This window comes from Scyliorhinus torazame, chromosome 11, assembly GCF_047496885.1.
Source record: "Scyliorhinus torazame isolate Kashiwa2021f chromosome 11, sScyTor2.1, whole genome shotgun sequence".
Taxonomy (NCBI): Eukaryota; Metazoa; Chordata; class Chondrichthyes; order Carcharhiniformes; family Scyliorhinidae; genus Scyliorhinus; species Scyliorhinus torazame.
This window is the reverse complement of record NC_092717.1, coordinates 40,604,318-40,631,953: the sequence shown is the minus strand read 5'-3', so window position 1 is coordinate 40,631,953 and position 27,636 is coordinate 40,604,318. Positions and strand designations below refer to the sequence as shown.

The 27,636-nt window shown below is 49.5% G+C and overlaps 1 protein-coding gene and 1 long non-coding RNA gene across 3 annotated transcripts in view; one reads left to right on the top strand and one right to left on the bottom strand.

Moving 5' to 3' along the window:
• Positions 1–27,636, top strand: part of LOC140385236 (uncharacterized) — an 82,941-nt gene that overhangs the window by 35,624 nt on the left and 19,681 nt on the right. Inside the window, exon 2 of one of the 2 annotated variants that reach the window (XR_011933320.1) lies at positions 24,736–24,783. The exons of the other annotated variant lie outside the window; for it this stretch is intronic. This is a non-coding gene — a long non-coding RNA (uncharacterized lncRNA). The remainder of the gene's footprint in view (positions 1–24,735; positions 24,784–27,636) is intronic. 2 annotated transcript variants of the gene reach the window in all.
• The window catches only part of LOC140385235 (uncharacterized), a 64,498-nt gene continuing 60,199 nt past the window's right edge, over positions 23,338–27,636 (bottom strand). Inside the window, exon 8 of the mRNA XM_072467160.1 lies at positions 23,338–23,561. Coding sequence (XP_072323261.1) covers positions 23,461–23,561 — 101 coding nt within the window. The 3' untranslated portion in view covers positions 23,338–23,460. The remainder of the gene's footprint in view (positions 23,562–27,636) is intronic.

The window sequence follows — 27,636 nt, the reverse complement described above, 5'->3', positions numbered from 1 at the left end:
CAGCAAAGAGTGAGTTTGGGAATTTGAATCGAGGTGGGAATTGAATTAAATTGAATCAGTAAGGCAGCTCCTTTTAAATTTCAGGAGTTTAAATTAATTTAAATTAAGCTAGTATTGTGCAGTGTAGGTTAACAAGGGCTGCCCCACCCACTCACATAACTGGTTGGCAGTTAAGTGTCAGTCACTTTAATCTACTTTGATCTAAAAGCAGTTGGGGGAGGGTAGTCAATTCAGGACAGTTTAAAAAGAGCCACTTGTAAACTCACTCCCAGTGAGTTCTCCCAGTGAGCCAGAGAAGACAGCCAGAGTGAGACAGCAAAGAGTGAATTTGGGAATTTGAATCGAGGTGGGAATTGAATTAAATTGAATCAGTAAGGCAGCTCCTTTTAAATTTCAGGAGTTTAAATTAATTTAAATTAAGCTAGTATTGTGCAGTGTAGGTTAACAAGGGCTGCCCCACCCACTCACATAACTGGTTGGCAGTTAAGTGTCAGTCACTTTAATCTACTTTGATCTAAAAGCAGTTGGGGGAGGGTAGTCAATTCAGGACAGTTTAAAAAGAGCCACTTGTAAACTCACTCCCAGTGAGTTCTCCCAGTGAGCCAGAGAAGACAGCCAGAGTGAGACAGCAAAGAGTGAATTTGGGAATTTGAATCGAGGTGGGAATTGAATTAAATTGAATCAGTAAGGCAGCTCCTTTTAAATTTCAGGAGTTTAAATTAATTTAAATTAAGCTAGTATTGTGCAGTGTAGGTTAACAAGGGCTGCCCCACCCACTCACATAACTGGTTGGCAGTTAAGTGTCAGTCACTTTAATCTACTTTGATCTAAAAGCAGTTGGGGGAGGGTAGTCAATTCAGGACAGTTTAAAAAGAGCCACTTGTAAACTCACTCCCAGTGAGTTCTCCCAGTGAGCCAGAGAAGACAGCCAGAGTGAGACAGCAAAGAGTGAATTTGGGAATTTGAATCGAGGTGGGAATTGAATTAAATTGAATCAGTAAGGCAGCTCCTTTTAAATTTCAGGAGTTTAAATTAATTTAAATTAAGCTAGTATTGTGCAGTGTAGGTTAACAAGGGCTGCCCCACCCACTCACATAACTGGTTGGCAGTTAAGTGTCAGTCACTTTAATCTACTTTGATCTAAAAGCAGTTGGGGGAGGGTAGTCAATTCAGGACAGTTTAAAAAGAGCCACTTGTAAACTCACTCCCAGTGAGTTCTCCCAGTGAGCCAGAGAACACAGCCAGAGTGAGACAGCAAAGAGTGAATTTGGGAATTTGAATCGAGGTGGGAATTGAATTAAATTGAATCAGTAAGGCAGCTCCTTTTAAATTTCAGGAGTTTAAATTAATTTAAATTAAGCTAGTATTGTGCAGTGTAGGTTAACAAGGGCTGCCCCACCCACTCACATAACTGGTTGGCAGTTAAGTGTCAGTCACTTTAATCTACTTTGATCTAAAAGCAGTTGGGGGAGGGTAGTCAATTCAGGACAGTTTAAAAAGAGCCACTTGTAAACTCACTCCCAGTGAGTTCTCCCAGTGAGCCAGAGAAGACAGCCAGAGTGAGACAGCAAAGAGTGAATTTGGGAATTTGAATCGAGGTGGGAATTGAATTAAATTGAATCAGTAAGGCAGCTCCTTTTAAATTTCAGGAGTTTAAATTAATTTAAATTAAGCTAGTATTGTGCAGTGTAGGTTAACAAGGGCTGCCCCACCCACTCACATAACTGGTTGGCAGTTAAGTGTCAGTCACTTTAATCTACTTTGATCTAAAAGCAGTTGGGGGAGGGTAGTCAATTCAGGACAGTTTAAAAAGAGCCACTTGTAAACTCACTCCCAGTGAGTTCTCCCAGTGAGCCAGAGAAGACAGCCAGAGTGAGACAGCAAAGAGTGAATTTGGGAATTTGAATCGAGGTGGGAATTGAATTAAATTGAATCAGTAAGGCAGCTCCTTTTAAATTTCAGGAGTTTAAATTAATTTAAATTAAGCTAGTATTGTGCAGTGTAGGTTAACAAGGGCTGCCCCACCCACTCACATAACTGGTTGGCAGTTAAGTGTCAGTCACTTTAATCTACTTTGATCTAAAAGCAGTTGGGGGAGGGTAGTCAATTCAGGACAGTTTAAAAAGAGCCACTTGTAAACTCACTCCCAGTGAGTTCTCCCAGTGAGCCAGAGAAGACAGCCAGAGTGAGACAGCAAAGAGTGAATTTGGGAATTTGAATCGAGGTGGGAATTCGAAGCTGGATGGGGAGGAAGTGCTTTTTGTGACTGGTAAGTAGTGTTTCTGTTTTTCTGTTTCTTTTCATTGGTATATTTATTTATTTTTTTCTTCATTGTTTATTTATTTATTTAAATTTTTTTGGGGGGGAAATTGAAATTGTTGAAGTTAAGCGAAGGTTTAAGACATGTCAGGAGATCTCAGACCCGTGTCATGCTCGTCGTGTGCGATGTGGGAGCTCAGGGACACGTCCACTGTCCCTGGCTCCTTCACGTGCAGGAAGTGTGTCCAGTTGCAGCTGCTGTTAGACCGCTTGACGGCTCTGGAGCTGCGGATGGACTCACTTTGGAGCATCCGCGATGCTGAGGACGTCGTGGATAGCACGTTTAGCGTGTTGGTCACACCGCAGGTGAAAGGTACTGAGGGAGATAGTAAATGGGTGACCAAAAGACAGAGCAAGAGTAGGAAGGCAGTGCAGGTGTCCTCTGCGGTCATCTCCCTGCAAAACAGATATACCGCTTTGGATACTGTTGAGGGAGATGGCTCACCAGGGGAAGGCAGCAGCAGCCAGGTTCATGGCACTGTGGCTGGCTCTGCTGCGCAGCTGGGCAGGAAGAAGAATGGCAGGCTATAGTGATAGGGGACTCAATTGTAAGGGGAATAGACAGGCGGTTCTGCGGACGCAATCGAGACTCCAGGATGGTCTGTTGCCTCCCTGGTGCAAGGGTCAAGTATGTCTCGGAGCGGCTGCAGGACATTCTGGGGGGGGGGGGGGAGGGTGAACAACCAGCTGTCGTGGTGTACATAGGCACCAACGATATAGGTAAAAAACAGGACGAGGTCCTACAAGCTGAATTTAGGGAGCTAGGAGTTAAACTAAAAAGTACGACCTCAAAGGTAGTAATCTCAGGATTGCTACCAGTGCCACGAGCTAGTCAGAGTAGGAATGTCAGGATAGAGAGGATGAATACGTGGCTCGAGAGATGGTGCAAGAGGGAGGGATTCAAATTCCTGGGACATTGGAACCGATTCTGGGGGAGGTGGGACCAGTACAAACCGGACGGTCTGCACCTGGGCAGGACTGGAACCGATGTCCTAGGGGGGGGTGTTTGCTAGAGCTGTTGGGGAGAGTTTAAACTAATGTGGCAGGGGGATGGGAACCGATGCAGGAAGTTGGAAGGTAGTAAAACAGGGACAGAAATAAAAGGCAGTAATGGGGAAAGTGTAAGGCAGAGAAGCCATAGTCAAAAATCACAAAGGGTGACAGTACAAGGTACAGTGACTGAGGGGAGCTCAGTGAATAGGACCAGGAATACTAAAAGAAATAAAACAGGAAGTGAAAACATTAATGGTAAGCGACACGGCAGGTTGTTACAGGAAGATATGGGTTTGACGACAAGGAAAATTAGGAGAAAGGTTAAGAGGAAATATAACTTAGGAGAGGTTACTGATCGAGGTGTTAAGATTAAGAACAGGGGTAAAAAAGCCAACATAAGTGTGCTTTACCTGAATGCTCGTAGTATTCGGAATAAGGTAAATGAGTTGATGGCGCAAATCATCTTGAATGACTATGATTTAGTGGCCATTACTGAAACATGGTTAAAGGATGGTCACGACTGAGAGTTAAATATCCGAGGGTATCAAACTTTTCGGAAGGACAGAGTGGATGGTAAGGGAGGTGGTGTAGCTCTGTTATTTAAGGATGACATCCGGGCAACAGTAAGGGATGACATCGGTGCTATGGAGTATAAGGTTGAATCCATTTGGGTGGAAATCAGGAATAGTAAGGCGAAAAAGTCACTGATAGGAGTAATCTATAGGCCACCAAATAGTAACATTATGGTGGGGCAGGCAATAAACAAAGAAATAACAGATGCATGTAGAAATGGTACAGCAGTTATCATGGGGGATTTTAATCTACATGTTGATTGGTTTAACCAGGTCGGTCAAGGCAGCCTTGAGGAGGAGTTTATAGAATGTATCCGCGATAGTTTCCTCGAACAGTATGTGATGGAACCGACGAGGGAACAAGCGGTCCTAGATCTGGTCCTGTGTAATGAGACAGGATTGATTCAGGATCTCATAGTTAGGGATCCTCGCGGAAGGAGCGATCGCAATATGGTGGAATTTAAAATACAGATGGAGGGTGAGAAGGTAAAATCAAGCACTAGTGTTTTGTGCTTAAACAAAGGAGATTACAATGGGATGAGAGAAGAACTAGCTAAGGTAGACTGGGAGCAAATACTTTATGGTGAAACAGTTGAGGAACAGTGGAGAACCTTCCAAGTGATTTTTCACAGTGCCCAGCAAAGGTTTATACCAACAAAAAGGAAGGATGGTAAAAAGAGGGAAAATCGACCGTGGATATCTAAGGAAATAAGGGAGAGTATCAAATTGAAGGAAAAAACATACAAAGTAGCAAAGATCAATGGGAGACTAGAGGACTGGGAAACCTTTAGGGGGCAACAGAAAGCTACTAAAAAAGCTATAAAGAAGAGTAAGATAGATTATGAGAGTAAACTTGCTCAGAATTTAAAAACAGATAGTAAAAGTTTCTACAAATACATAAAACAAAAAAGAGTGGCTAAGGTAAATATTGGTCCTTTAGAGGATGAGAAGGGAGATTTAATAATGGGAGATGAGGAAATGGCTGAGGAACTGAACAGGTTTTTTGGGTTGGTCTTCACAGTGGAAGACACAAATAACATGCCAGTGACTGATGGAAATGAGGCTATGACAGGTGAGGACCTTGAGAGGATTGATATCACCAAGGAGGTAGTGATGGGCAAGCTAATGGGCCTAAAGGTAGACACGTCTCCTGGCCCTGATGGAATGCATCCCAGAGTACTAAAAGAGATGGCTAGGGAAATTGCAAATGCACTAGTGATAATTTACCAAAATTCACTAGACTCTGGGGTGGTCCCGGCGGATCGGAAATTAGCAAACGTGACACCACTGTTTAAAAAAGGAGGTAGGCAGAAAGCGGGTAATTATAGGCCAGTGAGCTTAACTTCGGTAGTAGGGAAGATGCTGGAATCTATCATCAAGGAAGAAATAGCGAGGCATCTGGATGGAAATTGTCCCATTGGACAGACGCAGCATGGGTTCATAAAGGGCATGTCGTGCCTAACTAATTTAGTGGAATTTTTTGAGGACGTTAACAGTGCGGTAGATAACGGGGAGCCAATGGATGTGGTATATCTGGATTTCCAGAAAGCCTTTGACAAAGTGCCACACAAAAGGTTGTTGCATAAGATAAAGATGCATGGCATTAAGGGGAAAGTAGTAGCATGGATAGAGGATTGGTTAATTAATAGAAAGCAAAGAGTGGGGATTAATGGGTGTTTCTCTGGTTGGCAATCAGTAGCTAGTGGTGTCCCTCAGGGATCAGTGTTGGGCCCAGAACTGTTCACAATTTACATAGATGATTTGGAGTTGGGGACCAAGGGCAATGTGTCCAAGTTTGCAGACGACACTAAGATGAGTGTAAAGCCAAAAGTGCAGAGGATACTGGAAGTCTGCAGAGGGATTTGGATAGGCTAAGTGAATGGGCTAGGGTCTGGCAGATGGAATACAATGTTGACAAATGTGAGGCTATCCATTTTGGTAGGAATAACAGCAAAAGGGATTATTATTTAAATGATAAAATATTAAAACATGCTGCTGTGCAGAGAGACCTGGGTGTGCTAGTGCATGAGTCGCAGAAAGTTGGTTTTCAGGTGCAACAGGTGATTAAGACGGCAAATGGAATTTTGTCCTTCATTGCTAGAGGGATGGAGTTTAAGACTAGGGACGTTCTGCTGCAATTGTATAAGGTGTTAGTGAGGCCACACCTGGAGTATTGTGTTCAGTTTTGGTCTCCTTACTTGAGAAAGGACGTACTGGCACTGGAGGGTGTGCAGAGGAGATTCACTAGGTTAATCCCAGAGCTGAAGGGGTTGGATTACGAGGAGAGGTTGAGTAGACTGGAACTGTACTCATTGGAATTTAGAAGGATGAGGGGGGATCTTATAGAAACATATAAGATTATGAAGGGAATAGATAGGATAGATGCGGGCAGGTTGTTTCCACTGGCGGGTGAAAGCAGAACTAGGGGGCATAGCCTCAAAATAAGGGGAAGTAGATTTAGGACTGAGTTTAGGAGGAACTTCTTCACCCAAAGGGTTGTGAGTCTATGGAATTCCTTGCCCAGTGAAGCAGTTGAGGCTCCTTCATTAAATGTTTTTAAGATAAAGATAGATAGTTTTTTGAAGAATAAAGAGATGAAGGGTTATGGTGTTCGGGCCGGAAAGTGGAGCTGAGTCCACAAAAGATCAGCCATGATCTCATTGAATGGTGGAGCAGGCTCGAGGGGCCAGATGGCCTACTCCTGCTCCTAGTTCTTATGTACCCCCATTCTACCCGGTCAAACACTTTCTCAGCGTCCAATGCCACAACCACCTATTTCCTTCCCCTCCGCTGGTACCATAACCACGTTCAATACCCTCCTAATGTTCGAAAAGTGCTGCCTCCCTCTCACAACCCCCGTCTAATCTTCATCTATCACCTTCGGGAGGCACTCCTCCAGACTACCTGCCAGTATCTTCGCCAATATCTTTGCGTCCACGTTTAAAAGTGATATGGACCTATATGACCCACACTCCGTCGGATCCTTATCTTTCTTAAATAATAGGGAAATCGATGCCTGCCCCAAAGTTTGTGGTAACACCCCCTTCCCTATCGCCTCCTCAAACATCCCCACCATCAGCGATACCAGGTTATTTTTGAATTTTTTATAATATTCCACCGGAAACACATCCGGCCCTGCCACCTTCTCCGACTGCATCCTCCCAATCGCATCTTTTATCTCCTGCTCCACTATCGCCCCCTCTAATGTAGCCCTGTCCCCATCCCCTAACCTTGGGTACTCCAGCCCATCTAAAAACTCCTGCATCTCCCGGCCTCCCCCAGGTGGCTCTGACCTGTACAACCTCTCATAAATTCCTTAGAGACCTTGTTAAGCTGATCTGGAGCTACTACCAACTTCCCTGCCCTGTCCCGTACCTGAACAATTTCCCTTGCCGCAGCCTCCCTACAGAGCTGACCTGCCAACATACACCCCATGCTCTTCTCTCCATGCTCGTAAACTGCCCCCTTGCTCACCTCAATTAGCGTGCCGCCTTCCTGGTAGATAGTCGGTCAAAGTTCGCCTTGGGTTCCTTCCTTTTTTCCAACTGCGCTGGGTCCCTATCTTCTGCATACCTCCTGTCTAGCTCCAGCATCTCATCTATTACCCTCTGACATTCCAACCTTTCCTCTTTGTCCAGCCTACCCTTGAACAAGATCACCTCACCACCGCCTTTAAAGCCTCTCAGACAACCGCCTTTGACACCTCACCCGTGCAGTTAAAATCTACATATTCCTCGATTACTTTTTCAATTTTGTCACAGAACCCTCGGTCCCCCAACAGTCCCACATCTGACTTCCATCCTGGTCTCTGTACCACCCCCTTCTCCAGTACCATATCCACCCAATGCGGAGCATGATCTGATATTGCAATTACCGAGTACTCCGACCTGTTTACCCCAGCCAGCAGCGCCTTCCACACCATGAAAAAGTTAATCCGCGAGTATACCTTATGGACTGCTGAGAAAAGCGAGTACTCCCGCTCCCTCGGGTGCAGATACCTCCAAGGGTCCATCCCTCCCATTTCCACCATTAGCCCAACCAGCGCCTGACGGAACCAGTGAGCCCGGCCGTGACCTGTCCAACCTTGGCTCCTGCACCAAGTTCCAGTCTCCCCCACTATCTGTTTGTGTGTCCAAGTCGGGGATGGCCCCACACACCTTCTTCGCGAATCCCACATCGTCGCAATTGGGACCATGTGCACTGACCAGCGCACTAGCCTCCCCTCCAGCGCCTCTGTCACAATCACATACCTATCCCCCTGATCTGCCACCACCTTCTCCATCTGTGACCGCACTCTTTTGCTGACCATTACCGCTACCCCTCGAGCTCTTCAGACAAATCCAGAATGAAAGACCTGACTAACTCAGCCCTTTTTAAGTCTCACTTGGTCCTTCACCCTCAGGTGAGCCTCCTGCAGCATTGCTACATCGGCCTTCAAACTTTTAAGATGCGCAAGCACCCTTGACCTCTTGACTGGGCCTCCCAGCCCCCTCATGTTCCACGTGACTGTACTAACTGGGGGTCTCTCATCCCCCCCTTCTTACCCACCATCATCATACCATTGGGCCCTGCCCCATAAGCCTGACCCGCCCCTTTCCATTATTAACATCGAACCCCCTCCTCCCTCCCAGAATCCCCTTGCACTTCCCCTTGAAAACATCTCACCCAGTATCGATCCTCCCCCCCTCCCACTTGCTCACCTCATAGGCCCATCGAAACCTGCTAACCAGGCTCCAATGACTGCAGCCCTCCTCTCTCCTCACCTCCGTTTACTAGCCAACTTTAGTTAGCTAGTGCGGGTAGTCCTCCTCTGCCCCAAAAAGGCATACTGTCCCCTTGATGCGCAATCAATTGCACAAAGACGCAGATTGGGTACAACTGTGGCTTTATTACAGTCAGATGCGTGGCCTCCTGCTGCAGCTGGCGAAATGGCAGGGCAATGGAGGTTATGCATATTTATACAGTTTTTAGTGGGCGGAGCCAGCCGGCAGGGGCTACCGGCGAACCTGTAGTGCAGGTCCTACCTTACATCCCCTAATACAGTGGTTCACCACATTCACCCCCTGTTAAAATTGAGTCCGGCGTGGGTGATGTGAAACTATATACAAACAGTGCAATTATGTACAGTGTTAAGAAGAAAAAAAAGAAAAAGTCCATGTTGATGGTCCGGAGTCCGTCAAAGGTTCAGCTGATCCGGTGCTTTGGTGCTTCGTTGGGAGCGGCGTAACGGTGGTGGCAGTGGTACCGATGGCGATGCTGATGCTGGCCAGTCATCGGGGAACTCCGGGAGTGTGCTGAAGTCCTCTTCGTCCTCTTGTGCGGGAAGTGGGGGCGTGTGTGGTCTGGTGGGGTCAGTATTGACGGCGCGGTAGGAGGGGTGGGCGCATGGTGGGGGAGTGTGTTGGGGTGGAGCCTGACGGTGCCAGGTCCCTGAGTGAGACAGTATCTTGGCGGCCGTCAGGGAACTCAACGTAGGCATATTGAGGGTTGGCGTGGAGCAGGTGAACCCTGTCCACCAAGGGGTCCGCCTTGTGGAGTCGGACGTGCCTACAGAGAAGGACCGGTCCTGGAGCTGCGAGCCAAGTCGGGAGCGACACCCCGGATGTGGACTTCCAAGGGAAGGTAAAAACACGTTCATGGGATGTGTTATTAATGGCGGTGCGCAATAGTGACCGGATGGAGTGTAGAGCGTCAGGGAGTACCTCCTGCCAGCGAGAGGCTGGGAGGTTCCTGGACTGGAGGGCCAGCTGGACAGCCCTCCAAACCATTCCATTCTCCCGTTCTACTTGCCCGTTTCCCCAGGGGTTGTAGGTGGTCGTCCTGCTGGAGGCTTTACCCCTGCTGAGCAGGAACTGATGCAGCTCATCGCTCAAGAATGAGGATCCCCTGTCACTGTGGATGTAAGAGGGGAAACCGAACAGAGCGAAGATGGTGTTGAGGGCTTTGATGACGGTGGCAGACGTCATATCGGGCATGGGATGACGAAGGGGAATCTGGAGTACTCATCGACCACACTGAGAATGTACGTATTACGGTCGACGGAGGGCAGGGGCCCTTTGAAATCCACGCTGAGGCGTTCAAAGGGGCGGGAAGCCTTCACCAGGCGCGTACGGTCCGGCCGGTAGAAGTGCGGCTTGCACTCCGCACAGACCTGGCAGTCCCTGGTGACTGTCCTTACTTCCTCGACGGAGTAGGGCAGATTGCGAGCTATGACCAGATGGTACAATCGAGTGACCCCCGGGTGACAAAGGCTGTCGTGTAGGGCCCGGAGTTGGTCCATTTGTGCGCTGGCACATGTACCTCGGGAGAGGGCGTCTGGGGGCTCATTGAGTTTACCGGGGCAATACAAAATCTCGTAATTATAGGTGGAGAGCTCGATCCTCCACCGCAAGATTTTATCATTTTTGATCTTGCCCCGCTGTGTGTTATTGAACATGAAGGCTACTGACCGTTGGTCAGTGAGGAGAGTGAATCTCTTACTGGACAGGTAATGCCTCCAATGCCGCACAGCTTCAACGATAGCTTGGGCCTCCTTTTCGACGGATGAGTGTCGAATTTCAGAGGCGTGAAGGGTGCGGGAAAAGAATGCCATGGGTCTGCCTGCCTGGTTTAGAGTGGCGGCAAGGGTGACGTCTGAAGCATCAATTTCTACTTGAAAAGGCAGTGACTCGACCACAGCGCGCATCCCGGCCTTGGCGATGTCTGCTCTGATGCAGGCGAAAGCGTATTGTGCCTTGGCCGCGAGGGGGAATTGGGTGGACTGAATGAGTGGGCAGGGAAGGGGAAGTTCCATGAGGGGGGCATGCTGTCAGGGGAGGGCCCGAGAAGTCCGTTTTGGACTACATAGCCGAGAATGGCTAACCGGGTCGTGCTGAACGCACACTTCTCTTTGTTATAAGTCAGGTTGAGAAGAGTGGCAATGCGGAGGAATTTATCGAGGTTGGCATCTTGGTCCTGCTGGTCATGGCCGCAGATGGTGACATTTTCTAAGTACGGAAAGGTGGCCCGCAAACTGTACTGGTCGACCATTCGGTACCCTAACGAAGTGGTAGAGGCGACCATCTGCCTCGAAGGCCGTGTAAGGACGGACCGAATTCTGGATGGGGAGCTGGTGGTAGGCGGATTTCAGGTCAATCGTTGAGAAGACCCGGTACTGCGCAATCTGATTGACCATCTCAGATATGCGTGGGAGGGGGTACGCGTCGAGCTGTGTGTACTGACTGATAGTCTGGCTGTAGTCCACAACCATCCTGTGTTTCTCCCCAGTTTTAACCACTACCACTTGGCTCTCCAAGGGCGGTTGCTGGCCTCGATAATACCCTCCTTAAGCAGCTGCTGGACTTCGGACCTGATGAAGGTCTTGTCCTGGGTGCTGTACCGTCTGCTCCTGGTGGCAACGGGCTTGCAATCCGCAGTTAGATTGGCAAAAAGGGAGGGAGGATCGACCTTGAGGGTCGTGAGGCCGCAAATGGTAAGGGCCCGCCGAATTTGAGGGTGAAGCTCTGGAGATTGCACTGGAAGTCCAGGCCCAACAGGAGTGCAACGCAGAGATTAGGAAGGACATAGAGGCGGAAGTTACTAAATTCTACGCCCTGGACAGTGAGGGTGACTGTACAGAAGCCTCGGATCGGGACGGAGTGGGATCCGGAGACTAGGGAGATCCTTTGATTGGCAGGATGGACCGCGAGGGAGCAGCGCCTTACCGTCTCTGGGTGTACGAAGCTTTCGGTGCTTCCGGAGTCCAGCAGGCACGAGGTCGCGTGGCCCTTGATTTTCACCGTCGTCGACGTGGTGGCCAGGTTGTGCAGCCGAGATTGGTCCAGCGTCATCGAAGTGAGCTGCGGGTAGTCGTCGGATGCTTTGGGTGGCGAGCGTGTGCGGTTCCGATCTCGGGATGTCCGGAGACCGTGTGGGGGACAAGATGGCGGCGCCCATGGTGCGCACATTGCGGGGTCGGGACAAGATAGCGGCACACTTGGTGCGCACATTGCGGGGTCGGTTCAAGATGGCGGCGCCCATGGGGCGCACGTGGCCGAAGGGGGACAAGATGGTGGCGCCCATTGGTCGCACATGGCCCCGGGAGGGGAAGATGGCGGCTCCCATTGTGCGTTTGGCGTGGGGGAGGGGGCGATAGCGGGCGCGATCGCAGCGACTGCGCGGGCCTGGCACACAGCCGCGAAGTGGCCCTTCTTACTGCAGGATTTACAAATGGCAGTGCGGGCCGGGCAGTGTTGGCGGGGGTGCTTCTGCTGACCGCAGAAGTAGCAGCAGGGACCCCCAGGGTGCACGGATCGGCGTGCAGCGCAGGCGTATTGGGAAGGAAGGCCCCAGCTGAGGAGGTCATCGACGGGGTCCAGGAAGGGTAGTAAGGGGTAGAAGGGTGGGCTGCACGGCGGGAGGGGTAAGATTGTACATTACGGGATGCGACCGTCATGGAGAGCGCCAAGGTTTTCGTCTTCGCCAGTTCGAGCGTGGCCCCTTCCAGTAATTGTTCTCGGATGCGGTCCGACGCAATCCCCGTCACAAATGCCTCGCGCATGAGGAGGTTCGCGTGTTCAGTGGCCGTAACGGCCTGACAGTCACAGTCCAGGACAAGTGGAATTAGGGCGCGCCTGAAGTCTTCGATGGACTCACCAGGTAGTTGCGAGCGGGTGGCGAGTACATGCCTGGCGAAGAGCGTGTTCACCTTCTGAGCATAGTGTTCTTTAAGGAGTTCCATTGCTTTCGCGTAAGTCGTGGTGTCTTGGATCAACGGGAACACGCTGGAGCTCAGTTTGGAGTACAGCATATTTATCTTCTGAGCCTCCGTTGGCGTGGGGTCCGCAGCATTGATGTAGGCCTCAAAACATGCTAGCCAGTGAGTAAAGTCTTCTCTGGTGTTGGGCGAGTGCGGAGCCAGCTGCAGGCGATCGGGTTTGATTCGGATATCCATTCTGTGGAAAAATCTGACTGCAATAAATTGATGCGCAATCAATTGCACAAAGACGCAGATTGGGTACAACTGTGGCTTTATTGCAGTCAGATGCGTGGCCTCCTGCTGCAGCTGGCAAAATGGCAGGGCACTGGAGGTCATGCATATTTATACAGTTCTTAGTGGGCGGAGCCAGCTGGCAGGGGCTACCGGCGAACCTGTCGTGCAGGTCCTACATTACATCCCATAATACAGTGGTTCACCACACCCCTCCCACCAAGTCCCAGAAGAAAAAGAAAAACAATCTAACCCATGCAATTCAATGAAATAACATATAGCCATTGCAACAAAAAAAAAAGGAGCAAAAATGCCAATCAAACCAAACAAAAACTTAAACTCTATAACAATGTGAAGTCAAGTAAGTTACAGTACAGGTCAGCGAAAAGAAAGTTATAACATTTATACATTTTCCAGCTCCCCAATCACAGTCCACAATTTCTCTTCCAGCTCCACTCTTCACTTCTGTCCCAAGCCTTCTGCCTTCATGAACGCCTCAGCCGCCTCCACCGTTTCAAAACAAAAATCTTTGACGTTGTACGTCACCCTCAGCTTTGCCGGGTATACCGTACCAAATCGCAGGCCCTTGTTGTACAGTGCCATCTTCACTCGGTTGAACGCCGCTCGTCTGTTTGCCAACTCCACCGTCAAGTCCTGGTAAATGTGAACTCTAGCACCATCCCATTGCACCTCCCACTTCTGCTTCGTCCAGTTTAACACCATCTCCTTCATGTGGTATTTATGGAAGCAGGTAATTACTGCTCTTGGCTGCTCTTTTACTTTGGGTTTCGGCCTTAACGACCGATGAGCTCAGTCCAGTTCAGTCCTCCCCCATCAACTCCGCCAGCCTCTTAGCAAAGTATTCAGTTGGCCTTGAGCCCTCTGCCCTTTCAGGTAAGCCCACAATTCTCAGATTTTGCCGCTCGAGCGGTTCTCCAAGTCCTCGAGCTTTGCTCGGAGTCCTCTGTTGACCTCCACCACCCTCTGTAGTTTGTCTCCCATCGAGGTGAACTGGTCGCTCTGCTGCGACATGGCTTCCTCCACTTCCTTCATCCTTTCACTCTGTTCTCTCACCTCAGCCGATGTCTTTGCCACATCCACCCTCACCGGGGCGATTGCCTCCTCCACCAATGATCTCTATGCGACCGCCATCTCCTTCCTCAACGCCTCCATGTGCCTCGTAAACTGCTTCTCCAGCTCCACAGCCGTCAGCTCGGTCATTCGTTCCACTGTAAGTAGTGCGGTCCCACCACGCGGTCCGGTATCCGCCATCTTGTCAGCACTTTTACTGGTCCTCTCCTTTGGCGGTGAACCCGCGTTTCCTCCCTTCTTCACAACTATTTTTGGCATTCCTTAACCACTTAATATTTTTCTCCTTCTTTCATCAATCTCGAGATAAATAATAAAATAATAAAATAAATGTTTTAAAAATGAAAAATTTAATTAAAAAAAACATTAAAAAAATTTTTTTTAAAAAAAATCTTTTTCAAAAATCAAAGTTCAAAACATCTCTTCTCCTGGGACTGGACTTCAAACATCCCAAACATGCATTTTCAGCGGGGGGCCACCTGGTGTGCGCTGCTCCCCCTCTACATTGGTGCTGGATTCAGGCCTCGCCTCAGGCCACGCTCCTCCCCCGCCATTTGCTTCGGGCTCGATTCCCCTGCTCCTCTGGTCACAGTCGTCCCCACTGGCTCCAAACATGCCCGACCCGGCGCCCGTCCCTCAGGCCCCAACAGCCGAAGAAATCGCGATCGGCGAAACCCCCGGAAAACACCGAAATGCCGCCGAACGGCAAGGGGCTCCCCCTCTCCAGCGTGAGCTCTTCTCTCACACACACCCGCAGCTCACCTTCTAAAGGGCAATTAGGGATGGGCAATAAATGCTGGTCCTGCCAGCAACAACCACATCCCCGAAATTAATTTTAAAAACCTGTGCCATGGTGGAGGAAGATCCTGTGCTGTTGTAGAAGGGCCTGGTACTTAAAGGGTTAATGGGGGACTGAGTGTGGCACTGGCTACATAATGATGTAAGAAGACACCTGAACCAGAGGCAGGGACATGGGCACAGTTGGGTTAAGACCCAGAGTGGAGACAGCTCCATGCCTGTACCCTCTACTGTAAATATGTACATAGTTTTGAGTTGTTAATAAAGATTTGCTGTTACCATACTCCAGACCACAAAGCCTACTTCATGGTGTCCGAAGTACAATTTTTCAAGGTCGCAGCAATGGGATTAAAACCCCATCCTCACAAGAATGCTGAGAAACTATGAAAAAGGAGACGTTAAACAGAGTCTGCACTTAACCTAACCTAAGCTACAGAAAATTCATCAGAAAGTAAAAAGCGCCAGAGACAGAAGAGCCTGGAAACAGGCAAGAAAGCGAAAAGTTTTACTCAAGCGAAGATCCCACTGCATCCTCCTTGGAAGCCCAGCTTCAGCAGCGCTTGCAGCCCACAAGTGTGAGGTAAAATCTTTGAAAACCACGCATCAATCCCAGACTGCGAGTCTCGACACATGGCTCTCTAGTCCAGCAAAATAAAAGCAAAAATAAATCTTTTTGATGGCTCAGAGTGCCTCGCGGTTGTCCAGGTTCGGAAACACCAAATCCACGGATCTTTTCTAAGAATCCTGACTTATTATGTGATATCGCTGAATCAATGAAGTCAGCAGCTAGTCGATCTACACCGCCATTGCAGCCCTTGCTGCTTCAGGCAGAAGGGCGCCACTGCCATTTTGAAAAGCCCGCCAAAATCTAGCAAGCGTGGGAAGATCCTGAGTCCCGCCGGCGTCGCTCACACCTGCTCTTACCTGGCGGTACCTCAGCGTGGATGCATCCGGTGCCTCTTTTGTTCCATGCCGGCCCCTGTAGCCCTACGCCATGTTGCGTTGGGGCCGGCGTGGAGAAGGAAGCCACTGTGCATGCGCGCATTGCGCCGGTCCCACTGTGCATGCGCGCATTGCGCCGGTCCCACTGTGCATGCGCGCATTGCGCCGGTCCCACTGCACATGCGCAGACCCGCGGCGCCCATCTGACGGCGGGGATCGGCAGCTCGACCAGCGTGGTTCGCTCCAGTGCCGTGCTGGCCCCCTGTAGCGGTCAGAATCGCTGCTCCTGGGGCCATGTTGATACCATCGGCCTTTACGACGGCATCAACACTTAGCCTCAGGATCAGAGAATCCCGCCCCCTTTGTTCGGCAGTAACTAACGACACCATCCTGGATACCTGGAATCTCTTTTTAAAATCTTCAAAAATGGGTTGCAATCCCATTCTTGCAGCTCCATTGGGTTCTGCCGGAAACCGTCACAGAATTATCGTCTTTGGAGAGGAAGATATTAAGATACAATATTGCTACAGGGCCAAACAAACCAGAGGTAGAACAAGTTAGTACACTTCTTTCCTCAATTGGGCCAATGGCAGATGACATAATTGCATGACAAACTGATCAGCCAAATTTGATGATGTTTTGAAATCTTTTTGACGTCTATTTCAACTTACGATCCAATAAAATACCGGAGAGAGCTGAATTTAAGAGAACCCAGATGCATAGGGAATCTACTTATTCCTTAATTAATGATCTCTATAAGATGGCAGAAGGGCGGGAATGTGGAGATTTAAAGTCGGAGCTCATCTGAGACAGAATCACGATTGTTGTTGCAGATGATTTACTCTCTGGCTTCCTACAAGCCAAAGATGATCTTCTCCCCGACAAGGTTATCCAGTTAGTGAGACTGTCTGAGCTACGTGAACAACACAGGACCGGGCTGAGGCGTGAGGGCATCTCACTGGGCAGAGGCTAACTCTTGGTCCACCATGTCAGATCACGAAAATGTAGGGACCACCCAAGCCCCTGCACCGCCAATCAGTGTAACTTACCATCACCGCGGTGCAAAGCATTCCTCACTGGAAAGATCAGTGGGAGAAATTCTCCCCCAACGGCGCGATGACCGCCGACTGGCGCCAAAAACGGCGCCAATCAGACGGGCATCGCGCCGGCCCAAAGGTGCGGAATGCTCTGCATCTTTGGCGGCCTAGCCCCAACATTGAGGGGCTAGGCTGACGCCGGAGGGATTTCCGCCCCGCCAGCTGGCGGAAATGGCGTTTGTTGCCCCGCCAGCTGGAGCGGAAATGCGGCGCATGCGCGGGAGCGTCAGCGGCCGCTGACAGTTTCCCGGCGCATGCGCAGGAGCATCAGCGGCCGCTGAAAGTTTCCCACGCATGCACAGTGGGGAGAGTCTCTTCCGCCTCCGCCATGGTGGAGGCCGTAGCGGAGGCGGAAGGGAAAGAGTGCCCCCACGGCACAGGCCCGCCCGCAGATCGGTGGGCCCCGATCGCGGGCCAGGCCACCGTGGGGGCACCCCATGGGGTCATATCACCCCGCGCCCCCCCCCCCCAGGACCCCGGAGCCCGCCCACGCCGCCTGGTCCCGCCGGTAAATACCAGGTTTGATTTACCCCGGCAGGACAGGCAATTTCTGGGCGGGACTTCGGCCCATCCGGGCCGGAGAATTGAGCAGGGGGTCCCGCCAACCGGCGTGGCCCGATTCCCGCCCCTGCCCAATCTCCGGTACCGGAGACTTCGGCGGGGCGGGATTCACGGTGGCCAACGGCCATTCTCCGACCCGGCGGGGGGTCGGAGAATGACGCCCAGTGTTCTTGCCCAATACTTCCAACAGACAAGGACACTGGTAAACTGTTTTTAGTCAGAACCGCAACACCACACAGTTGGCCTAAAGGCCATCATGAGGTTGAGACTGAAGGCACGCAGTCAATCTCCTTGGGAGAGATTAACGAAAGCAGCTTTTCATTTTGGAATTCTGGGCTGGAATTCGCCAGCCGTTGGGATTCCCTGGGCGGGATTCTCCGACCCCCCGCCGGGTCGGAGAATCGCCGGGGGCTGGCGTGAATCCCGCCCCCGCCGGTTGCCGAATTCTCCGGCACCGGATATTCGGCGGGGGCAGGAATCGCGCCGCGCCGGTTGGCGGGCCCCCACCCGGCGATTCCCCGGCCCGCGATGGGCCGAAGTCCCGCCGCTGTCAACTCACGCCAGCCGGTGTGAATTGAACCACCTTTGGGACGGCGGGACACGGCAGCGCGGGCGGGCTCCGGGGTCCTGGGGGGGCGGGGTCGATCTGGCCCCGGGGGGTGCCCCCATGGTGGCCTGGCCCGCGATCGGGGCCCACCAATCCGCAGGCGGGCCTGTGCCGTGGGGGCGCTCTTCCTTCCGCCTTCACCATGGTCTCCACCATGGCGGAAGTGGAAGAGACCCCTTCCACTGCGCATGCGCGGGGATGCTGTGAGCAGCCACTGACGCTCCTGCGCATGCGCCGCCCGGCAATGTCATTTCTGCGCCAGCTGGCGGGGCAGCAAAGGCCTTTCCCGCCAGCTGGCGGGGCGGAAATCAGTCTGGCTTGGGCCTAGCCCCTCAAGGTGAGGGCTTGGCCGCTCAAGGTGTGGAGACTGCCGCACCTTTGGGGCGGCGCGTTGCTGGACTGATTCGCACCGTTTTTGGCGCCGGTCGGTGGACATCGCACCGATATCGGAGAATCCCACCCCCTATTCCTGCCGGCCGTGCACCCGTGCCCAAGGGTTTCCTCTCTTCCGAAGAGTTGCCTGCATAGCCCTCGACCCTTATCCAGCTGGCGGAAGATGTCAAGACTGCCACAGTCGTTAGTCGGTCAACACAGAACGGTCCTGAGTCCTCAGACACTAAAGATTTAGAACATAAGAACATAAGAACTAGGAGCAGGAGTAGGCCATCTGGCCCCTCGAGCCTGCTCCGCCATTCAATGAGATGATGGCTGATCTTTTGTGGACTCAGCTCCACTTTCAGGCCCAAACACGATAACCCTTAATCCCTTTATTCTTCAAAAAACTATCTATCTTTATCTTAAAAACATTTAATGAAGGAGCCTCTACTGCTTCACTGGGCAAATAATTCCATAGATTCACAACCCTTTGGGTGAAGAAGTTCCTCCTAATTTCAGTCCTAAATCTACTTCCCGTTATTTTGAGGCTGTGCACCCGAGTTCTGCTTTCACCCGCCAGTGGAAACAACCTGCCCGCATCTATCCTATCTATTCCTATTTTATATGTTTTTATAAGATCCCCCATCATCCTTCTAAATTCCAAAGAGTACAGTCCCAGTCTGCTCAACCTCTCCTCATAATCCAACCCTTTCAGCTCTGGGATTAACCTAGTGAATCTCCTCTGCACATCCTCCAGTATGTCCTTTCTCGGGTAAGGAGACCAAAACTGAACACACTACTCCAGGTGTGGCCTCACTAACACCTTATACAATTGCAGCATAACCTCCCTGGCATTAAACTCCATCCCTCTAGCAATGAAGGACAAAATTCCATTTGCCTTAATCACCTGTTGCACCTGTAAACCAACGTTTTGAGACTCATGCACTAGCACACCCAGGTCTCTCTGCACAGCAGCATGTTTTAATATTTTATCATTTAAATAATAATCCCTTTTGCTGTTATTCCTACCAAAATGGATAATCTCACATTTGTCAACATTGTAATCCATCTGCCAGACCCTAGCCCATTCACTTAGAATATCCAAATCCCTCTGCAGACTTCCAGCATCCTCTGCACTTTTTGCTTTACCACTGATCTTAGTGTCGTCTGCAAACCTGGACACATTGCCCTTGGTCCCCAACTCCAAATCATCTATGTCAATTGTGGACCCAACACTGCTCCCTGAGGGACACCACTAGCTACTGATTGCCAACCACTCTTTAGGTTTTTATTAATTAACCAATCCTGTATCCATGCAACTACTTTCCCCTTAATGCCATGCATCTTTATCTTATGCAGCAACCTTTTGTGTGGCACCTTGTCAAAGGCTTTCTGGAAATCCAGATATACCACATCCATTGGCTCCCCGTTATCTTCCGCACTGGTAATGACCTCAAAGAATTCCACTAAATTAGTTAGGCACGACCTGCCCTTTATGAACCCATGCTGCGTCTGCCCAATTGGACAATTTCCATCCAGATGCCATGCGATTTCTTCCTTGATGATAGATTCCAGCATTTTCCCTACTACCGAAGTTAAGCTCACTGGCCTATAATTACCCGCTTTCTGCCTACCTCCTTTTTTAAACAGTGGTGTCACGTTTGCTAATTTCCAATCCGCCGGGACCACCCCAGAGTCCAGTGAATCTTGGTAAATTATCACTAATGCATTTGCTAGTTTTTGCTAGTAAAATTGAAGAAATGGATGCAACCTTACCCAAAAACCAGTCCAACCTCCAAGCCAACAACATGAACAGACAGCGCCAGAGTCTATCACTCTCCCGGCAGAATAGCCAACGAGATGTGGAAGGGTTATGAAGCATCTAAACTGCCTAAACTTCTAACTTTAAGGGCTTGAGCGGGCACTGAGAATGCTGTTAATATTAATACTGTAATAGCAACCATTTTGGAATAGCATTAGGTTTGCAACAATGAGGTTAATGCACGAGACTAATAGCAATGTAAAACCTGGAAGTAAAGTTTACTATTACTGTGGGATAAATACTTGGGGGAAGGTTCGGTAGACAAGTCTGGTACTTACAGGTTTAATGTAGGACTGAGTACAGTACCGCCACACAGTGATGTAAAAGGTCACCTGTCCCAGAGCCAGGTTCAGTCCGCAGATGGACCCAGTTGAGTTAGATTAGATTTTAGACTTAGATTTATTGCCACGTGTACCGAGGTACAGTGAAAAGTATTGTTCTGCATACAGTCCATGCAGATTGTTTCATACATGAAAACATAGGACAAATAGTGGGTGGCATGGTGGCAGTGGTTAGCACTGCTGTCTCACAGCGCCAGAGACCCGGGTTTGATTCCAACCTCGGGTAAGTGTCTGTCTGGAGTTTTCACATTCTTCCTGGGTTTACTCCGGGTGCTCCGGTTTCCTCCCACAGTCCAAGAATGTGCAGGTTCGGTGGACTGGCTATGCTAAATTGCCCTTAAATTGGGGTTACAGGGAGAGGGTGGGGGATTGGGCCGAGGGATGCTCTTTCACAGGGTCGGTGCAAACTTGATGGGCTGAATGGCCTCCTTCTGCACTGTAGGGATTCATATGATTCTAAATAAATAGACATAGACATCGGGTGAAGAATACGGAGTGTAGTGTTACACAATTGAGGGATCAGTTCAGTCCATAAGAGGGTCATTCAGGAGTCTGGTAGCTGTGGGAAGAAGCTGTTTTTGAATCTGTTAGTGTGTATTCTCAGACTTTTGTATCTTCTGCCCAATGGAAGAGGTTCCAAGAGAGAATAACCTGGGTGAAAGGGTCTTTGATTATGCTGTCCACTTTCACACGCAGTGGGAGGTGTAGACAGAGTCAATGGATGGGAGGTGGGTTCGCGTGATGGACTGGGCTGTGTTCACGACTTTCTGTAGATTCTTACGGTCTTCGGCTGAGCAGTTGCCAGGCGGTGATGCAGCCAGATAGGTTGCTTTCTATGGTGCATCTGTAAAAATTGGTAAGAGTCAATGTGGACATGCTGAATTTCCTTAAGAAGTATCGGCGCTGTTGGGCTTTCTTGATTGTAGCACCGATGTGGGTGGACCAGAAAAGATTGTTGGTGGTGTGCACAGCTAGGAATTTGAAGCTGTCAACCAACTCTACCTTGGCACCACTGATGCAGGCAGAACAAAATAATCTTTATAGACTAATCTTTATTGTCGCAAGTACGCTTTGCAATGAAGTCACTGTGAAAAGCCCCTTGTCGCCACATTCCAGCGCCTGTTCAGGTACACAGAGGGAGAATTTAGAATGTCCAATTCACCTAACAGCACGTCTTTCGGGACTTGTGGGAGGAAACCGGAGTATGTGGACGACACTTCGCTTCCTGAAGTCAATGACCAGCTCCTTAGTTAAGATCTAATTAAGACCTAGAATGCGGTCAGCTCCATGCCTGTACCCTCTTCTGTAAATATATACATAGGGGCTGGTTTAGCTCACTGGGCTAAATCGCTGGCTTTTAAAGCAGACCAAGGCAGGCCAGGAGTACGGTTCAATTCCCGTACCAGCCTCCCCGAACAGGTGCCGGAATGTGGCGACTAGGGGCTTTTCACGGTAATTTCATTTGAAGCCTACTTGTGACAATAAGCGATTTTCATTTCATTTTTTCACATAGTTATGAGTTGTTAAATAAGACTTTCTGTTAAATTCCACCAGACTGCATAGCCTACTTCAAGGTATCCAAAGCAGGATTCTTCATTTTGCATGGTCAACCGATCCCCATGCCTTGCCTGTTGCACTCAAGTCCACCGGGACCCTCGATTTGAAGGCAGCTGGCTCCTCCCATACACCCCTGCAATATCCCTCAATCAGCTTCCCATTGGTGTAACACCACCATCACTAATACACTCTCAGATCGACTGAGGGACCACATCAACTTGCCCACAGATTTGGTGTTGCAGCTCACGCCAAGGGCTTTGCCTCCAGAGCCGGCTCCCCACAAATTCAGAGTGGCTGACTGTACCCATGTCACGATGAGGACACCAATGCAGTAGGCAGAGACATTTGTGAACAGAAAATCATCCCATTCCCTCAACGTGTAGGCTGTATGCGACCACTGCAAGACACAGTCAGAGGCCTCAAAACGAGCAATATCATCGGAAGAGGAGGGTGAAGAGTATTCCCCATGTCTGAAGTCGATTCAGGCAATGTTGATTGAAAATCTTACTCCTTCCGGCCCTTTCCAGCATTTTCTGTTACATTTTCAGATTTCCAGGAATCAGGATTTTATTCATTGTTAAATTGTTTTTAATCAAAATGAAGCTAGTAGTTGGGAAGGCAGTTGTTGCAATGTAACTTTTGATCATCCCAAGACCATTTATAGCCCCAATGAACTATTTTCCTCATATGTTTCCACTGCCACAAAAATGCACACCAACATCGACTGCATGAAGCAACGACACTCAGATAGTTTTCAAAAATACAGAAAATACTGGAACTATCGAGAAGGTCCGGTTGCATTTGCCGGGAGGGAAACAGAGTTAACATCCTCGACCTGAAACGCAAAACTTTGTTTCTCTCTCCTGCCAGACTCACTGGAGCACTTGCAGCATGCTCTGTTTTTATTTCGGATTGCCAGCATCTGCCGCATTTTGCTTTTGTTTTGCAAGATATCCGTCTGGCTGCGGCCAAATGCTCAGCCGCAATAAAATGCACTGATTCGCTGCTGAGAACTATTCATTATCGACCACCTGGAGTACAATTTTGGGCCCAAATGTACAAGTGCCCTCAAACTTCAATTAATCCGATTGCCAGACTTGAGTTACTCCCTCCTTATTGATGAAGCCATTTCACAGGATGATGTGGGGGACAAGCTACAATGGATAAAGTGAGTGAGGAGCTTGGCTGAGGGTGAATGTACTCATCAGTAGAACACCGCACTGGACAGCAGGGTGAGCAGCACAAACCTATAAACACTCAAATTTTAATAAGCAACAACTCCATGACTGTCTGAGCACGTGTCCATGTTTGCCTTTAATCAGTTAGAACTTGGATTTCCCAGTACAACTTTACTCTTTTTAAGTGAACCCCCACTTTTTTTGTGTTTTGATTTGCTGGTGTCCCTTTTCCAGAAAAACCTCAATTTTTCATGTCCTGATGGAGAGGGCGTTTGAAATGTCTCCAAGTAACTATGGCAACGCGTGCTGCAAAGGCAGTGCAGGCAGTGGCCAGCAGCACAGCTGGGGAAAGAGAAGAAATAATCAGTGTTAATATTGTGCACAATGAATACAATTGGAGTGAGGAGAACAGGATTAAACTACAAAGAGAACATTGTTTTAATTCTATCACTATTCAGATGGTCTTGGGAAATATGTTAACTCTTCATTTCTTTTCATTTGAGAATAGGATCATGGGAAAGTGCGGAGTTGAGGTCAGAGATCAGGCACAATCTTACTGAATGGTGAGAAAGGCTTGAGGGGCTGTGTGCTTCTTCCTTAATAAAAGCGAATTACTGCGGACGCTGGAATCTGAAACGAAAGAGAAAATGCTGGAAAATCTCAATAAGTCTGGCAGCATCTGGAGGGAGAGAAATGAGCTAACGTTTCGAATCTGATGACTCTTTGTCAAAGCTAACAGAGGAAGTGGGAAATATTTATACTGTGGAGTGAGAATGAAAGATGAGTCATAGCCACAGAAACCCAGGGAAACCGGGTACTAATAGCCACAGAAACCAAGGGGAAAGAGTGCTCATGGCTGTCCCCAGAGAGGACAAAAGATGTGAAAGATCAAACAGCAGAGAAACTGACATCAGAGGATGAACTGTAGATGTGGGGGGAGGGGAATGGGGAAGCAAAGAGAAGAAAGATGAAGGAAAGGTGGATAAGATTTGTGGGGGGGGGGGAAATTAAATATATATAAAGAAATGGTAAAAGACAGTTAAAATTAAATGAAAACAAATGGGTTGAGGTGGGGTAGAGCTGATCATCTGAAGTTGTTGAATTCAATGTTCAGGCCGGAAGGCTGTAGCGTGCCTAACCGGAAGATGAGATGTTGGTTCTCCAGTTTGCGTTGCGCTTCACTGGAACATTGCAGCAAGCCAAGAACATACATGTGGGCATGGGAGCAGGGTCTTTTGTTAAAATGGCAAGCAACAGGGAGGTCAGGGTCCTGAATGCGCACAGACCGAAGGTGCTCAGCAAACGATCCTGGTGTTTGATCCTGGTGTTTGAGTGATCAAACCTGCGTTTGATCTCTCCGATATAGAGGAGACCACATTGGGAGTAGCGAATGCAGTAGACCAAATTGGAAGAGATGCAAGTGAAACGCTGCTTAACCTGGAATGAGTGTTTTGGGCCTGGGCCAAAAGTAATTTGCTTTTATCCAGTGTTTAACTCACTGCCACCTCTCTTCCAGGAATGCCTACCCTGAAGAAGTACTGCTCTTCTCTTCGACAGGATTTCCGTAAGTCCCTCCCTCACTATCCAACTTCACTGCTTTCCATTTCTCTCTTAGTGTTGGACAAGGTATTTACCAAGACTCGCTTCCACAGCCATATTTCCTTCCTCAGTGACTGTCTACGTCTCCGACTTACCCCACGGGGATTTCAACTGAAATTCCACCCTACATGTAACTTCCAGGATTACAGGTACCTCCAGGATATACAACATTCTTCCAACTGCTGCTCTCACCGCATCCTGAAAACCACACTCAGTGCCATGCGCCGCCACATGAAGACACTCGACATCTCTCTCCAACAGCACTGTCTTACTCTCTCTCAAAGCTGTCCCTTTCCCCAGTTTCATTTCATCCTTCGCATCATTCGACGCCTTAACAAGAATCTTTTCCTGTTTCTTACAGATGTTAAGGAACGCAAGCTTCAACAACTCATCAACACCACAACCCATCCTAGACACTCCCCCAGTCCCAATCCCTCGTACCCCATTTCTCCCAGTATCAACACCACTGCCCAACCCAGACCCTCCCCCAGTCCCAATCCCTCGTACCCCATTTCTCCCAGTATCAACACCACTGCCCAACCCAGGCCCTCCACCAGTCCCAATCCCTCGTACCCCATTTCTCCCAGCCCCAGCCCTTGCCACGTGTTCACCATACCCTCCGACCTTCCCCTCTCTGAGGCTGAGCATGCTGTTCTCAGCAAAGGACTCAGCTTTGTACCCTTATATCTGCACCTCAATGAATTCCGGGCTCGACATGTGTTGAACTCTTCTTTCGCCGCCTTCGTCTCCTTGCCCATTTCTTTGGACAAGAATCCTCCCCCCGTTCCACTGATCCTTTCATGTGCCTCCAACATTCTGCCTCCAAGTGGACCCCCCTGCCGGGACAATTACCTGCCCTTGATCTTTTCATTGAGAACTGTCGACGGGACATTGGCCGTCTTAACTTTTCTGTCCCCTTCACCCATTCCAGCTTCTCTCCTTCCGAACTTTCTGCTCTTCACTCCGTCAGGTCTAACCCCGACTCTGTCATCAAAGCTGCCGACAAAGGGGGTGCTGTTGTCGTCTGGCGCACTGACCTCGACCGCAGAGGCTGAGCGCCAACTCTCAGATACTTCCTCTTACCTCCCCCTGGAGCATGACCAGACCGCTGAACATCAAGCCATTATCTCCAACACTGTTAGCGACCTCATTTCCTCTGTTTGCCTTCCCCCGACGGTTTCCAACCTCATAGTCTCCCAACCCCAGACAGCCCGTTTTTACCTACCTCTCAAAATCCACAAAAAGGACTGTCCCGGCAGGCTCATTGAGTCAGCATGCTCTTGGCCCCACCGAACTTATTTCCTCTTATCTTGACTCCATCCTCACTCCTCTGGTCCATTCCCTCCCCACCTACACCCGGGATTCCTCTGATGCCCTGCGTCATATTGACAGCTTTCAGTTCGCGGGCCCTAACCACCTCCTATTCACCATGGGCGTGCAATCTCTCCACACCTCCATCCCACACCAAGATGGCCTGAGAGCTCTTTGCTCTTTTCTTGAAAAGAGGCCCGGACAATACCCATCCACCATCACTCTCCTCCGCCTGGCTGAACTCGTTCTATCTCTCAAAAACTTCTCCTTTAACTCATCTCACTTACTCCAAATCAAAGGTGTAGCAATGGGTACCGGCATGGGTCCTAGCTACGCTTGCCTTTTTATGGGGTATGTGGAACATTCCTTGTTCCAGGCCTATCCGGGCCCCCTCCCACAATTCCTTTACCGATACATTGATGACTATTTTGGTGCCACGTCATGCTCGCGCCCGGGCCTGGAAAAATTCATCAACTTTGCTTCCAGTTTCCCTTAATGTCCAAAATTGCCCATAGTGTTGGGTGGGGTTGCTGGGTTATGGGGATAGGGTGGAGGTGTGGACCTTGGGTAGGTTGCTCTTTCCAAGAACCGGTGCAGACTCGATGGGCCGAATGGCTTCCTTCTGCACTGTAAATTCTATGAAACCCCTCCATCACTTTCACCTGGTCCATCTCAGACACTTCCCTTCCCTTCCTTCATCTTTCTGTCTCCATTTCCGGCAATAGACTATCCACTAATATCCACTACAAGCCCACTGACTCCCACAGCTATCTGGACTACAGCTCTTCGCACCCTACACCCTGTAAGGACTCCATCCCTTTCTCTCAAATCCTTCACCTCCGTCGCATTTGTTCCGATGATGCCGCTTTCCAAAATGGTGCTTCGAAAATGTGTCCCTTCTTTTCCAACCGTGATTTCCCACTCACAGTTGTGGACAGGGCCCTCAACTGTGTGCGGTCCATCTCCCGCACCACTACCCTTGCCCACTCCACTCCCTCCCAGAACAAGGATAGAGTCCCCCTCGTTCTCACATTTCACCCCACCAGCCTCCGTATGCAAAGAGTCATCAGACTTGAAACGTTAGCTCTTTTCTCTCCCTACAGATGCTGCCAGACTTGCTGAGATTTTCCAGCATTTTCTCTTTCGTTGCTTATTCCTTATGTTCATTTTGCACTAGACAAATTCTAAAAGAAGCAGCCCACATCCCATCTGACTTCTTAGAGGTTGATTTGAGTGTGCATACCAACTGGGAAGCTTTCTCCTTATCTCGAGCTCGGTGCGAAAGAAATGGTTTCATTAGTATCATGTCCAGCTGCAAACAAGGCACACTATCCTTCAATTAATTCCTGTTGGAGAGAGCATCCATTCTCCCCATTCTCGCTCTTCTTTACCCTTGGGGAGACCAAGGACAGCAACTTAGAGGTCCACACTCTGAGCGCTGGGAAACACCTGGCTAATCGTGCACGCGACACGTAGATTCGGGTAGATCATGCCCATGGCCTCTGGG